Below are 13,136 nucleotides of genomic sequence, written 5' to 3' on the forward strand. Positions count from 1 at the left end.
AAAAGACAAAAAAGCGGAAGGGAAATAACGGCCAACCTTATATGCTTGAATATTAATTTATTGATTATACTTACTATCATCGCATTTATACTAAAATATCCCTTTCGGTAAAAATACAAATGCTCATCATCAGGTAGCTTTATTATTTTGATATGTACTCCATCTATGCAACCGACAATTCCGGGTATTTTGTACTTTCCAAAAAAGTGATTTCTTGAAATCAACTTTTCGTTTTCATCCATAGAAAGTTTTATGCACTGACCGCAAATGTACTTGTATCACTTGCGTTAAAATCTGCAACAAGAATCACGTCCTATTCTCCGTTGGTAAGCCTCCTCTGCTAAAAATCGCAGTGTTGCTGGCAATTGAATTATAGGCGGAATCGTCGAGGGCTGCAAATGTGGTTCGATGATATTTAACACCATAAGGAATGCGTCTTTATTCAGTCGATAATGTGATATAAATCTGTAAAGTAGCTTTAAAATACATAAAAGATGATAAGTAAATACAAGCTAAATTTCACTTACGACTCCCCTGGGCCATCAAGTGGGTTACTGTGGTCTCTTAATATTTTCCTTATAATTTTTTTTTTCTTTCTTCAAACAAACAAAAGCTAAAATTTTGGAACTAATTTTAAACTTTACTACAATTGCTTTCAAAGTTCACAATAGTAAACAGCTGATTCGAATATTGGTTTTGCATATGTTCGAAAAGACAAAAATCCAATCAGATTCTGTGACACCATTGAAAATCAGAATTGGTTTGCAATTCTGACAGCTAGGCAAATCTGTCTTGGATTCCACAACACCCCTTTATATCCCACTTTTAATATGATGCCGCGCAATTAACATGCGATTAGGTATGTAACCAGATCTGCTCCCAAGCATGGACCATTTGGACCACGTGGTCCTTAAATTTGGACAGGGCTTTTCCTCAATATACTTAGCCCTTGGACGTCCGACATTAGCCTCTTACACAGTTAATGATATATTAGTGAAGAACCCTCGTTAAAATATTGGTAAATTTTAAAATAGCATCCCCCGAATTCCGGGTTAAAATGAGTATGTACGGATAGAAGAAATTCACTAGATTCAGAAAAAAATATACACATAATTGCTGCTGACGTATGGCTTACTATGACTTATGTGATACCTTATCTACATATTTCGTAAAAGAAGCAAAAGAATCAAAAACGACCCCCCGAGGGCCGCCAGCACAAAAAGGAGTTCTACGCGAAAAGACCTTGGTACACCCCGGTGTTGGACCGACCAGGGTTATTTTTTTTTTGAAAGATGTCGATAAGGTAACACTGGTTATTTGACATTTTGCAACCCTTTTGTTATTGTTAGAAATAACAGAATTTAACAATAATTTAAATATTGATTTAAACTATTTTTGCGCTGTATAATGTAAAATAAATGTGTACAAACGAATTAGTTAAGTGTTAGGGGATATAAATCATATATCCATGGTGTCCCAAGAATCGTTAAAAGAAATTTTCGTTCGCTCAACGAGCAAGAAGAAAGTATCTTACGTCCTACCAGAACGTCAGAGGTCTGCGTACAAAACTCTCAACATTTCAAACAGCATTAGCGGCTAACCAGTACGACGTTGTATGTATTTCGGAATCCTGGCTTCACTCCTCACACTAACTTACAATTATTTGAATATTTTCCAGATATTACACTAATATACCCTAGCTACTTTTGTATAATACTTGAATTCTTTATTATATCTATGTATACTGCCGATTGGCGTTTAGATAAATAAATAAATAAACGTAGTGTATAATTCATTTGAAATCGAAAAAATGCGTACTTTAAATAGTTGAACGTAAATATCTCGAAAACTATAAGTTTCCCGAGGCTATATCTACAGTATTTATTGTTGTTATAATTTCACCGCACCGTTTATTGAGTTTAAAAATAACCCTTTTTTAATGATAAAATTATATCCCGGAGCTTCTGGCGCGTCACCAAAGACGTGTGTGGCCTGGCGTTGTCCTGATGGAACACAATTCGGCCTCTGTTGATCAAAGATGTCCTCTTCTGGATGAGTGCTGCCTTCAAGCGGTCCAGTTGTTGGCAGTAGAGGGCCGATTAGTGCGTTTGGCCATAGGGGAGCAGCTCGTAGTAGATGATTCCTTGCCAATCCCACCAAACATACAGCAAAACCTTCCTGGCCGTCAATCCGGTCTTGGCTACCGTCTGGGCCGCTTCTCCCAGCTTTGACCACGACCGTTTGTGCTCGATGTTGTCGTAAGTGACCCATTTTTCATCGCCAGTCACATTCCGCTTCAGAAACGGGTCGATTTTGTTGCGATTCAGCAGCGATTCGCAGATGGAAATTCGTTCCATCATGTTTTTCTGCGTTAGTTCGTGTGTCGCCCAAACATCGAGCTCACGTGACGGTCTGTTTCCACTATTTTCATGATTTTATCGCAATTTTCGACGACAGGCCTCCCGACGCGTGGTGCATCTTTGACATCGAAATTACCGGAACGGAACCTAGCAAACCACTTTTGTAACAACAACTAACATTTAGCGCGAATAAACACGTGTTCAGCGCCGTATAGTATGACATGATGCGACACGTTACACTGGTATTAACGCCATCTTTTAGATAACAACCGAACGAGCTTTTTATTTGACCTAATATATTCTTGATCTGGAGGATCTCCTCTATCGGCCCATACCCTTTTTTCCCCTGAAAGCCTGGGACGTTATACAAAAGTTTTAGCTTATTCTCGTCGTGTACCCAAAATCAGGTGCATTTTTACAATACAATGCATTTGAAAATATATATATACAATTAACTCTGCGTTGACCCGACACATTTTTTAAGTGAAGTAAAAACACAATGTAAATAGATAATTCAGCTCAAATTTTTTGCATGTATTTCTTCTTTATATTCGTATGTTCCAAATGCAAAAACAAAAATGTAAATTCCTATTTTCATTTTTGTGATAACGGGATTTTAGTGTAAGCAGAAGTAAATATAGGCACCATTAAGTCTGCGTTCAGCTTTAAAATTGGATACAAAAGTAATAAAAATGATAAAGAAAAATTAAATTCAATATTTTGTTGGATAGCCGCGTTGTTTTAAAACCTCGCTCAATCGATTTGACATTGATCTTACCAATTTATCTGTTTCCTCAGCTGTAATCTGGGACCATTCTTCTTTCATAACACTTCCCAAAGCCTCTTTACTTGTACTGACGAATTCTTTTTTCCAACAGATCTCTTAGATGCTCAATAGGATTGAGGTCAGGTGATTGAGAGGGCGTAATAAGTTGTCTAGGAGCATTGTACAAGACCCAAAGTCTAACTATTTCCGCAGTATGCTTCGGGTCATCATCTTGTTGGAACCAAAACGTCGAGATTCTCTGCACTTTGTTTCAAATTGTTTTTTAAAATGTTCAAACAACCCCATTTATCCATTGTGGATTCAATAAATTCAAGCTGCCCACACTCCCAGCCGCCATGCAACCCCACACCATAATTCCGCCACCTCAGTACTTAACTGTACCAACAAGATTTTCTTTTCCAGGGCAGTTCTTGACTTGCGTCACACAATTTGTCGACCTTTTATGCCAAAAATGCAAAATTTACTTTCATCCGATAATATTACTTTTCTCCAGAATTTCGGCGACTTATTTATATAATTATGAGCAAATTCAATGCGCTTTCGGCACAAATGGTTTTTTAATGGTTATATTTACGATTTCAATTATCTTTGTTTACGTAATTCGAGGGTTAACTTTCACAATATATATTATTTTCCGTTCTTCCCGGGCTGATAATATCTTCGGACGACCCTATCGCGGTTTTGACGTCAAAATTCCGGTTTGTTTTAAATTGTTTACGACGCGCTGGACAGAAGAATACGTTCTTCCAATAGTTTGCCCAATTTTTCTGAAACTTTCCATCTTTTCACAACTTAATGATAATGTATCTTTCTGGCAGACTCAACGACTAACTATATTAAAACACAATAGAAACTACGCAAAAAGAACGAAAAAATTCATGAGAAGTAACGGCAGTATAAATTCAAGCTAACTGAACTCAGACTTAATGGTGCCTATGTTTACTTGTTCTTACACTAAAATCCCGTGGGAAAACTTTAGTATAACGTCCCAGGCTTTCGGGGATAAAATGGGTATGGGCGGATAGAGGAGATCCTCCAGATCAAAAATAAATATAAAGATATAGCCGCGGGAAACTTATAGTTTTCGAAATATTTACGTTTAAAGTTGAAAATTTCAACTATTTAAAGAACGCATTTTTTCGATTTCAAATGAATTCTACACTTATATTTTCCACTTTTATATCCACTAACACTTCACTAATTCGTTTTTACACATTTATTTTACATTATATAGTGCAAAAATAGTTTAATTCAATAATTAAATTATTGTTAAATTCCCTTAATTCTGACAATAATAAAATGATTGCAATATGTCCAACAACCAGTGTTACCTTATCGACATCTTTTGAAATTGAACTGAAAGAAATTAAAACAGATAATACCCCAAATACAGGAATCCAACACCTAGAGAAATAAACTATTACAGAGCATTGATGTTAAGTATTACGTTATACCCTCTATGACAATATTAGTTTTCTTGTAGAAGTTCTTTTTGCATTGGAGGCCTTCGGCCGCGCTTCAAAAAAAATAACCCTGGTCGGTCCAACACCGGGGTGTATCAAAATATTTTTCGTGCAGAACTTCTTATTGCATTGGCGGCCTTCGGCCGCGCTTCAAAAAAATAACCCTGGTCGGTCCAACACCGGGGTGTAGCGAGGTTGTTTTGCGCAGAACATCTTTTTGCGTTGGAGGCCTTCGGCCGCGCTTCAAAAAAATAACACTGGTCGGTCCAACACCGGGGTGTACCAAGGTTTTTACGCGCAGAAATTCTTTTTGGGGAAAACTTTAGTTTTCCCACGATTTCAGGGTTAAGAGGGGTATGGTTTGATAGAGGAGACTCTCCAGATCTCGAATATATATAATTATTGCCGCCGGAAACTTATAGTTTTCGAGATATTTGCATTTTGCAAGTTGAAAATTTCACAAATTTCATTTTACAATTTCTCAATTTTTGGTCATTTTTTCTTTTATATTATGCACTTGTTACACACTAACACTTCACTACAATGTTTCTACATATTTATTTTATATTAAATATTTAAGTAATTGCTTTAATAAGCATTTAATTTTTACACAATTTTCGCAATATGAACAATAACAAATGGGTAAAATATATTTTCTTTAACATTACTTTTTTTTTGTTAAGATTTTTTATTTGCCCTGGCGGCATTCGGCCGCGCTTCAAAAAAGTAACCCCGGTCGGTCCAACACCGGGGTGTTCATAATTCAATCGCGTCAAACTTCTTTCAGCAGCAAATTATAGTTCATGTATTTGGGGTATAATCCTCTTTTATTGTTCAGTTTAATTCGCTTTCAAAATATATATTTATCTATATATATATATATATATATACCTATAATAGATATGGCAACACTTATTATCTGACAACATGGAACCCATTTAATATTGTTCATATTCCGAAAATTGTGTAAAAATTAAATGCTTATTTAAAGCAAATACTTATATATTTAATATAAAATATATATGTAGAAACATTGAAGTGAAAAGTTAGTGTATAATAAGTGCATAATATAAAAGAAAAGATAACCATAAATCGAGAAATTGTAAAATGAAAAATTGTGAAATTTAAAATGCAAATATCTCGAAAACTATAAGTTTCCGGCGGCAATAATTATATATATTCGTGATCTGGAGAATCTACTCTACCCTACCATACCTCTATTAACCCTGAAATCGTGGGATGGTAAACTAAAGCTCACTCTCTTTTTGCCTTGTTACCTGTATCTAGGGTATAATCTCTGTTTATTTTATTTTTCTTTGTTTACAAAATATATTAGTATGGCAACACTGGTATTTTGACAATCACAACCATTTTGTTATTGTCAAAATTAATAAAATTGAAGAATGATTTAAATATGGAAATAAAGCTATTTTTGCAGCATTTAACATAAAAAAAATTTCTAAAAACGAATTAGTCAAGTGTTAGTGAAAAATAAAAGTGTATAATTCATTTTAAACCGCAAAAATACGTACTTTAAATAGTTGAAATTTTCAACTTTAAACGTAAATATCTCGAAAACTAAAAGTTTCCCGCGGCTATATCTATATTTATGTATTCTTGATCTGGAGGATCTCCTCTATCCGTCCATACCCGTTTTATCCCAAAAAGGCTGGGACGTTATACTAAAGCCGACCCAATCCCGTTATCACAAAAATTAAAATAGGAATATACGTTTTTGTTTTTGCATTTTGAACTTAAGAATATAAAGAAGAAATACATGCAGAAAACTTCAACTGAATTACCTTTTACATTGTTTGGGAAAACTTTAGTTTAGCATCCCACGATTTCAGGGTTAAGAGGGGTATGGTTGGATAGAGGAGATTCTCCAGATCTCGAATATATATAATTAATGCCGCCGGAAACTTATAGTTTTCGAGATATTTGCATTTTAAGTTGAAAATTTCACTAATTTCATTTTACAATTTCTCGATTTATGGTTATCTTTTCTTTTATATTATGCACTTATTACACACTAACACTTCACTACAAGGTTTCTACATATTTATTTTATATTAAATATTTAAGTATTTGCTTTAAATAACCATTTAATTTTTACACAATTTTCGTAATATGAACAATAACAAATGGGTTCCATGTTGTCAGATAATAAGTGTTGCCATATCCAAACGGATGAAAGCAATCAAAATAAATAAAAAACCCAATCACCCTCTACAAAATATTATGAACTTAATTTTCCATTTTAATAAAAGAAAAAGGTTTTATGGCTTAAACGTATGTTTTATTGCATCTGATAATTTCACAAATGGATCATGATGCTGATTTACTATATTTTTACGCCATATGTATTCATATATCAAATTTTGAAAATCTTCACTGTTATTATAATTATCCTTAATAAAAATTGAAGTTTATAGAGAGTGGTATATTCTCTTTAACATTGCTTTTTTTTTGTTAAGATTTTTTATTTGCACTGGCGGCCTTCGGCCGCGCTTCAAAAAAATAACCTTGATCGGTCCAACACCGGGGTGTTCATAATTCAATCGCGTCAAACTTCTTTCTGCACTGGCGGCCTTCGGCCGCGCTTCAAAAAAATAACCCTGGTCGGTCCAACACCGGGGTGTTCATAATTCAATCGCGTCAAACTTCTTTCTGCACTGGCGGCCTTCGGCCGCGCTTTAAAAAAATAACCCTGGCCAATCCCCTACCATAATTTATTAATAGAAGGGAATAAACAAAATTATAGTTCATGTATTTGGAGTATAATCCTCTTTTATTGTTCATTTTAATTCGCTTTCAAAATATATATTTATATATATATATATATATAATAGATATGGCAACACTTATTATCTGACAACATGGAACCCATTTGTTATTGTTCATATTACGAAATTTGTGTAAAAATTAAATGCTTATTTAAAGCAAATACTTAAATATTTAATATAAAATAAATATGTAGAAACATTGAAGTGAAAAGTTAGTGTATAATAAGTGCATAATATAAAAGAAGAGATAACCATAAATCGAGAAATTGTAAAATGAAATTTGTGAAATTTTCAACTTAAAATGCAAATATCTCCAAAACTATAAGTTTCCGGCGGCAATATATTCGTGATCTGGAGAATCTCCTCTATCCAACCATACCCCTCTTAACCCTGAAATCGTGGGATGCTAAACTAAAGCCCACCCTATTGTTTTTACGTCACTTTAAAAAATGTGTCGGGTGAACGCAGACTTTATTGGCTATGTGTATGTATGTAGGTATGCATGGATGAAACGGCCCTTTGCACTAAAAGTGAATAGTACCCTAATATATTTAAATAATCAGAAGAGTTCAATAATATAATCAGAATAGATTATAAATTACCTTATCAATTCTCAATACAGAAGCACCAAAATCCGCAAGAATTTTACCGCAAAACGGTCCTGGGGCGAGCCCAACGAATTCCAGAACCATTACGTCTTTTAGGGGCATTATTTATAATATGAACTATTATCTTCCGTTCCAAACATATACTTCACTATATCAGGAATTTCTAACTAAAATGAAAGTTATACATCGATTATTATAAAATATCGATTGATTGCCGATAATTCTCCATGTTAGGAATACTAAAGTACACTAGTGCTAATCGAATGAAAAACGAAATCGGATTCAATATTGTAACGGATTTCTCGATAAATCATCAACCTGGTACAGAGAACAGAGAATGTAGATTATAGAGAAGGTTCACAGTGCGGCCATTATCAAAATATTTCACTTTTCGCAGGGGAACAGAAAACGATGAGCGTGTTTCACCACAGAAAATTATTGGCCACAATTAACATCAGGAGAATTGAGAAAAGTGCTAATTTCAATGTTAAGAAATGAACGCTTACAGATTCGTATATTTGCAATGCGCAAACGACTTTGCATATAATTTTAAGATATTCTGCATATACAGGGTGGCTCACGAATCGTGCTACAAAACTAAACCGTAATAAGTTTCTTTTTAATCAGTGCATTACATTTATTTTTTTTTATTGTGTAGAAAATTTTATTTTATTTAAACAATTAATTATTCCACCATGCTCAGCCACGCATATGCGATACCTAATTCGGGATTGCCTCAATTAGGTATTTAATGGTATGCTTCAGTTTGGTCAGATTTCTGGGTTTGATTTTGTACATCTCTTTCTTGATATAAACCGATAAGAAAATAGCAAGCGGTAGCAAATATTCTTATACATAATAGATGTATAATTATGTGGGCATGTAAACATATATGAAAGTACTCATTATAATTGTTAATTTGTCTACATACAACAAAAGTATGTAAATATGTACACTCATTGTCTCATGCAAAATCTCCGTTGCCACGGACAACCAATGTACGAAGCTCACGTTTTTTTTTTCTTGTCAAAGATTCCCTGCGCAAAAGGACTGACGCGACGACAAAGCGGCACAACATTGTGTTGTTGGTATAAAATTCGAGCTATGCCGAAAAAAAATATTACGAACGGCCGCCGATTATCATCGCTTCCCTTGCCGTTCTAACAGCTTTGCTCACAAATCATCGTAAATATGTACATATGTTTATATATGAGCATGCATACAGATTGACATAGATTTTTGTGAGCTACGGAAAAATATTTTAAATCGACAAAAGCTTTGTTGCCACTTTTTTCTGGGTTTTGAGTGCTTGCAGGGTTGTCACTTTCCCCTTCTAGAGGGTACATAAAAAAGTTGTTCAATTTATGATTTCTTTGCCATCGTCGCGAAAAGACGCTTGTAGACAAACGCATGTTCGGGTGACGTATTTACATGTGTACGGATATTCATATGTATGTAGGTTGGTTTTTGTATGCATTATTTGTTCGGCAATGTTACATATACATACATATATAAGTATATTACAAGGCGCGCACATATAATGTATTGATAAATGATAAAATTATGATTTGACTTTCTGAGTACGTACATTCAAATGCGCATGTTCAGATATATGACTATATAAAATTAATATGATGAAAGATGTATGTATACGTTTTAATAAATTTAATCACTATAAGTAACAATTATCATACAGAATATATAAATGCATATTACGTAAAAACTATATAATCTTATTAAATGCCCAAACTGACTATAAATATTATTTTGAAAATTACATAATTTAATAGAGTCTTATCACTTTTGCATGCATTCATACAAATTGGCATAATGTTATGATATTATGAGTTCATAAGGAACATACATACAAACTTTGTCTTTTATATATATAGATAGATAGATAGATATATTTTTATTTTCAAAATATCGTAATCATATTTATAGGTTGTCAAAATTTTACTTTGCTCATGAGCTGGGTAAAATTCTGACATCGGATTCGCTACGAAAAATTTCACTTTCATCCGTCAGAAGTTTCGTTTTTCTGCCGTTTGGCACACAGCCTTAACAGAAAGCAATAATAATCCCTTAAGTACAAATTCAGAAATATTTAAAATAATACAAATACCAAGCAAACACTAGAAAGTACAGAAAGAAGTCGAAGGCTTGATTTCATACTAAATGAACTCCAGAATACTATACAAACAATATCATTAGCCAAAGTCAAAGTATTAAAACCCGCGATATTTCACATGGATGAAATTAAAGATATTTTGTTTAAACTCAATAAATAATCTTATACTCTTACTGCTGGTAGGGTAAAATAAAGATCTATATTGAGCTAAGAATATATAACGAATTAATTTATTAAAAAATACTTACGTCCGTATGTACAAGCATTAAACATCGCGCGCCAAGAAATGTTTCAGAAAAGTTACAATTTCTTCATTTTCTGCAGCCAACTTTACTTCTTACTCGTTGTCAAATCAACTTTCTTCTTTTTTTCAAGCCAAATTCACTTCTTAACGCGCTGTCAAAATCGTATTTTTCAACGCTTAGCGTTATCGAAGCGTTTATTCAGCTATGCGCCACAAAAAAATCTATGGGCATGAGGAATTTTTGAAAGTAATTTACAGCTGCCGCTTATATTTAGATAAGTCGTTCAAATTGGGGAATGCCAATTTATTTTCGACAACGGCAACAGGAATGCCACATAGCCGTTCTCATTTTGTTTTAAAACGAGAATAGGGCCGATTAGCTCAACCTGATGGGAAAATTATCATTCCAAAAGGAATAATACTGTGCAACAATACTTATCACAACGTAAAAAACTGTAAAGTAGAATTAAACGATATCTATTGTAAAGCAAACCAAAAACTTAACTGTTTCGTCAATTATACATATATATCAGGTTTGTATTGTGACAATAAATAATTATAATATTAATCGTTAAAAAAAAAGTCTATCCTATGAAAATCCAGAAAGAAATATTCATATATACTTAGTAAATCATCGTTTTGATGGCTATAAATAAAATAATTAATTACAAAGTATACATATATCCCAAGAAAGCCAATCTGTATGTAGGGGGGAGTTAACGGCAGCCTCCTTAAAAGAGGTTTTCACGCGAAAACTTGTGTTTTCATCCACACGAAATCTGTCAAACGAAAACAAGGTTTGCGCTGAAAACCCCTTTAAAACTTACATTTCACTCATAATAATCGGTGCCTGCTCTAGTTTAATCGATATAATTAGAAGACATATATTGCCAGCCTTAAATGTCAGTTGACGATTTATTTACATTCCATAATTGGTCTAAACGTACCCTACAAGAAACTGCTAATGGGTTCTCCAATACACTCACATTTGATATGTCAGTACTGTTAATTTACATTTGCATTTTTTAATTCAGAACAGTGTTCACATCTTGAAGTGAGGCGATTATCGTACCAGTAGCGTAGAATTATCGTACATGAAACGAAATTATCGTACTTTTAAAAATAATGACTAATTATTTTAATTATTGCTAATTTTTGCAATTTTTTTTGGAGGTGTAGTGTCTAAATCAACATCAGTTGGTTTAGTATTATTTATTTCTTCACGTAAATAACTCATTTTTCACTTTACAGCTACAGAGTGAAAATGATAGTTTATATATAGTTTATAGCCAATGAATTAAAGTTTTCGATTGACATACTTACTCATTAATATAAAAACACAATCATTTAATATAGAAGCATAATCGCGTTGAGCTTCCAGTTACAGTTTTTTTCGAATTACTATTTTAAATCTTGAACGCGAGCACGTTAGTTCAATACAATAACAAGAAAAACAGCCAACATTCGAACACTAAATATGCAAAGTCTGCGAAGTCTGAACATAATCGAAATGAAACCACAATATCGAAATTATTTGTTCGTTGAACGAACCAGTAGATGGCGTTGTGAGCAAAAAGACGGAAAAAATATTTGCTAGCAGTAACAGCCAAGAGCTCAAGCCTTCTCCTCTTTTTTCCTATAAAAAAAAATTCGCCCAATTGTCAGCGAGGGTAGAAATAAGATTCATTTTTAATGCATCATAATGAAAATTATCGTACAATCTGCGTACGATAATGATATCATATCGTACATCGTACGTAGGCATGAAATTATCGCATATGTACGATAATTATCGTACGGTTGCGATCACTGATTCAGAACTATCCACTGATTGTTGAAAGACGTTCGCAGAGCTATTGAGAGGAGGAGACGCATCAAGTGAAAATTTATTTTTATATTTTCATATTTTATTATAACAAATTTTGATTAAAAGTTTGAAATTTATATCCACTATCCACTGATTGTTGAAAGACGTTTGCAGAGCTATTGAGAGGAGGAGACGCATCAAGTGAAAATTTATTTTTACATTTTCATATTTTATTAAAACAAATTTGGATTAAAAGTTTGAAATTTATTAAAGAAATAAAAATTATATTATCTACTGGGCAAAAGAATTTTTCACTTCTGATAGCGTTTCAGTCATTACTGAAAATTTTCAGCTATGACGGATTTATGGGCAGCAATGACTCAGAACTAGACATGATAGTGAGCTGTATAGATAAATAGTAAATCAATTCCGAATACCGATGTGTTAAAGAGAGATGCAAACTCCCACACATATGTTTGCTTACATCAGTTTTTGCACAAGGCTCTTAAGAAAATGATAGAAACTTTGTTCTACGCGCCGACAAAATTTTTTCAGCTATGACTGTCATATTACCCATCAGATGACCGTCACTGTTCTTGTAGGGTACATAACAAATGTAAACAAATAGATGTGTGAACTGTCAATGAAAACTCATCGAAAACCCACAATGTCGGTCAGAAGGACTTTGGTTCCACAATCCACAAATTGTGTTTTCAAGAGGATTTCAATTCGGTGCGAACATAGTATTACTGTAATTCAATAGTAAATGTAAAAAAATTGTACCTAGTAGATTCATACTGCATCTCAACTTACTTAACATTGATGCAGAATATTTTTCCAACGTTTCTAATTGAAAATTTAAAAAATTCCTTCTTATCACACGTAAGCTAATTATGAAATCTAACGCATTGGTAATTCATCATTATGATGAAAGAAATACAGAATTGTAA

The 13,136-nt window shown here is 33.4% G+C and overlaps 1 protein-coding gene across 4 annotated transcripts in view; it reads right to left on the reverse strand.

Annotated features, from left to right (window-relative positions):
- Positions 1-8,437, reverse strand: part of Amacr (Alpha-methylacyl-CoA racemase) — a 55,890-nt gene extending 47,453 nt beyond the window's left edge. For 2 of the 4 annotated variants that reach the window (XR_011395291.1, XR_011395290.1), the window contains exons 1-3: positions 7,999-8,272; positions 528-7,938; positions 75-465 (exon numbers count right to left, since the gene is read on the reverse strand). Coding sequence is in view for 1 of the 4 variants with exons in the window: in XM_036372660.2 (XP_036228553.2) it covers positions 7,999-8,106 (108 nt within the window). In the remaining 3 variants the exon portion in view is untranslated. Of the gene's footprint in view, positions 1-74; positions 466-527; positions 7,939-7,998 lie in introns of those variants that run through there. The other 2 variants (XR_004978616.2, XM_036372660.2) reach the window with 2 other exon arrangements.
- Between the last annotated feature and the right edge of the window lie 4,699 nt (positions 8,438-13,136).

Source organism: Bactrocera oleae, chromosome 3 (assembly GCF_042242935.1).
Source record: "Bactrocera oleae isolate idBacOlea1 chromosome 3, idBacOlea1, whole genome shotgun sequence".
NCBI classification, from domain to species: Eukaryota; Metazoa; Arthropoda; class Insecta; order Diptera; family Tephritidae; genus Bactrocera; species Bactrocera oleae.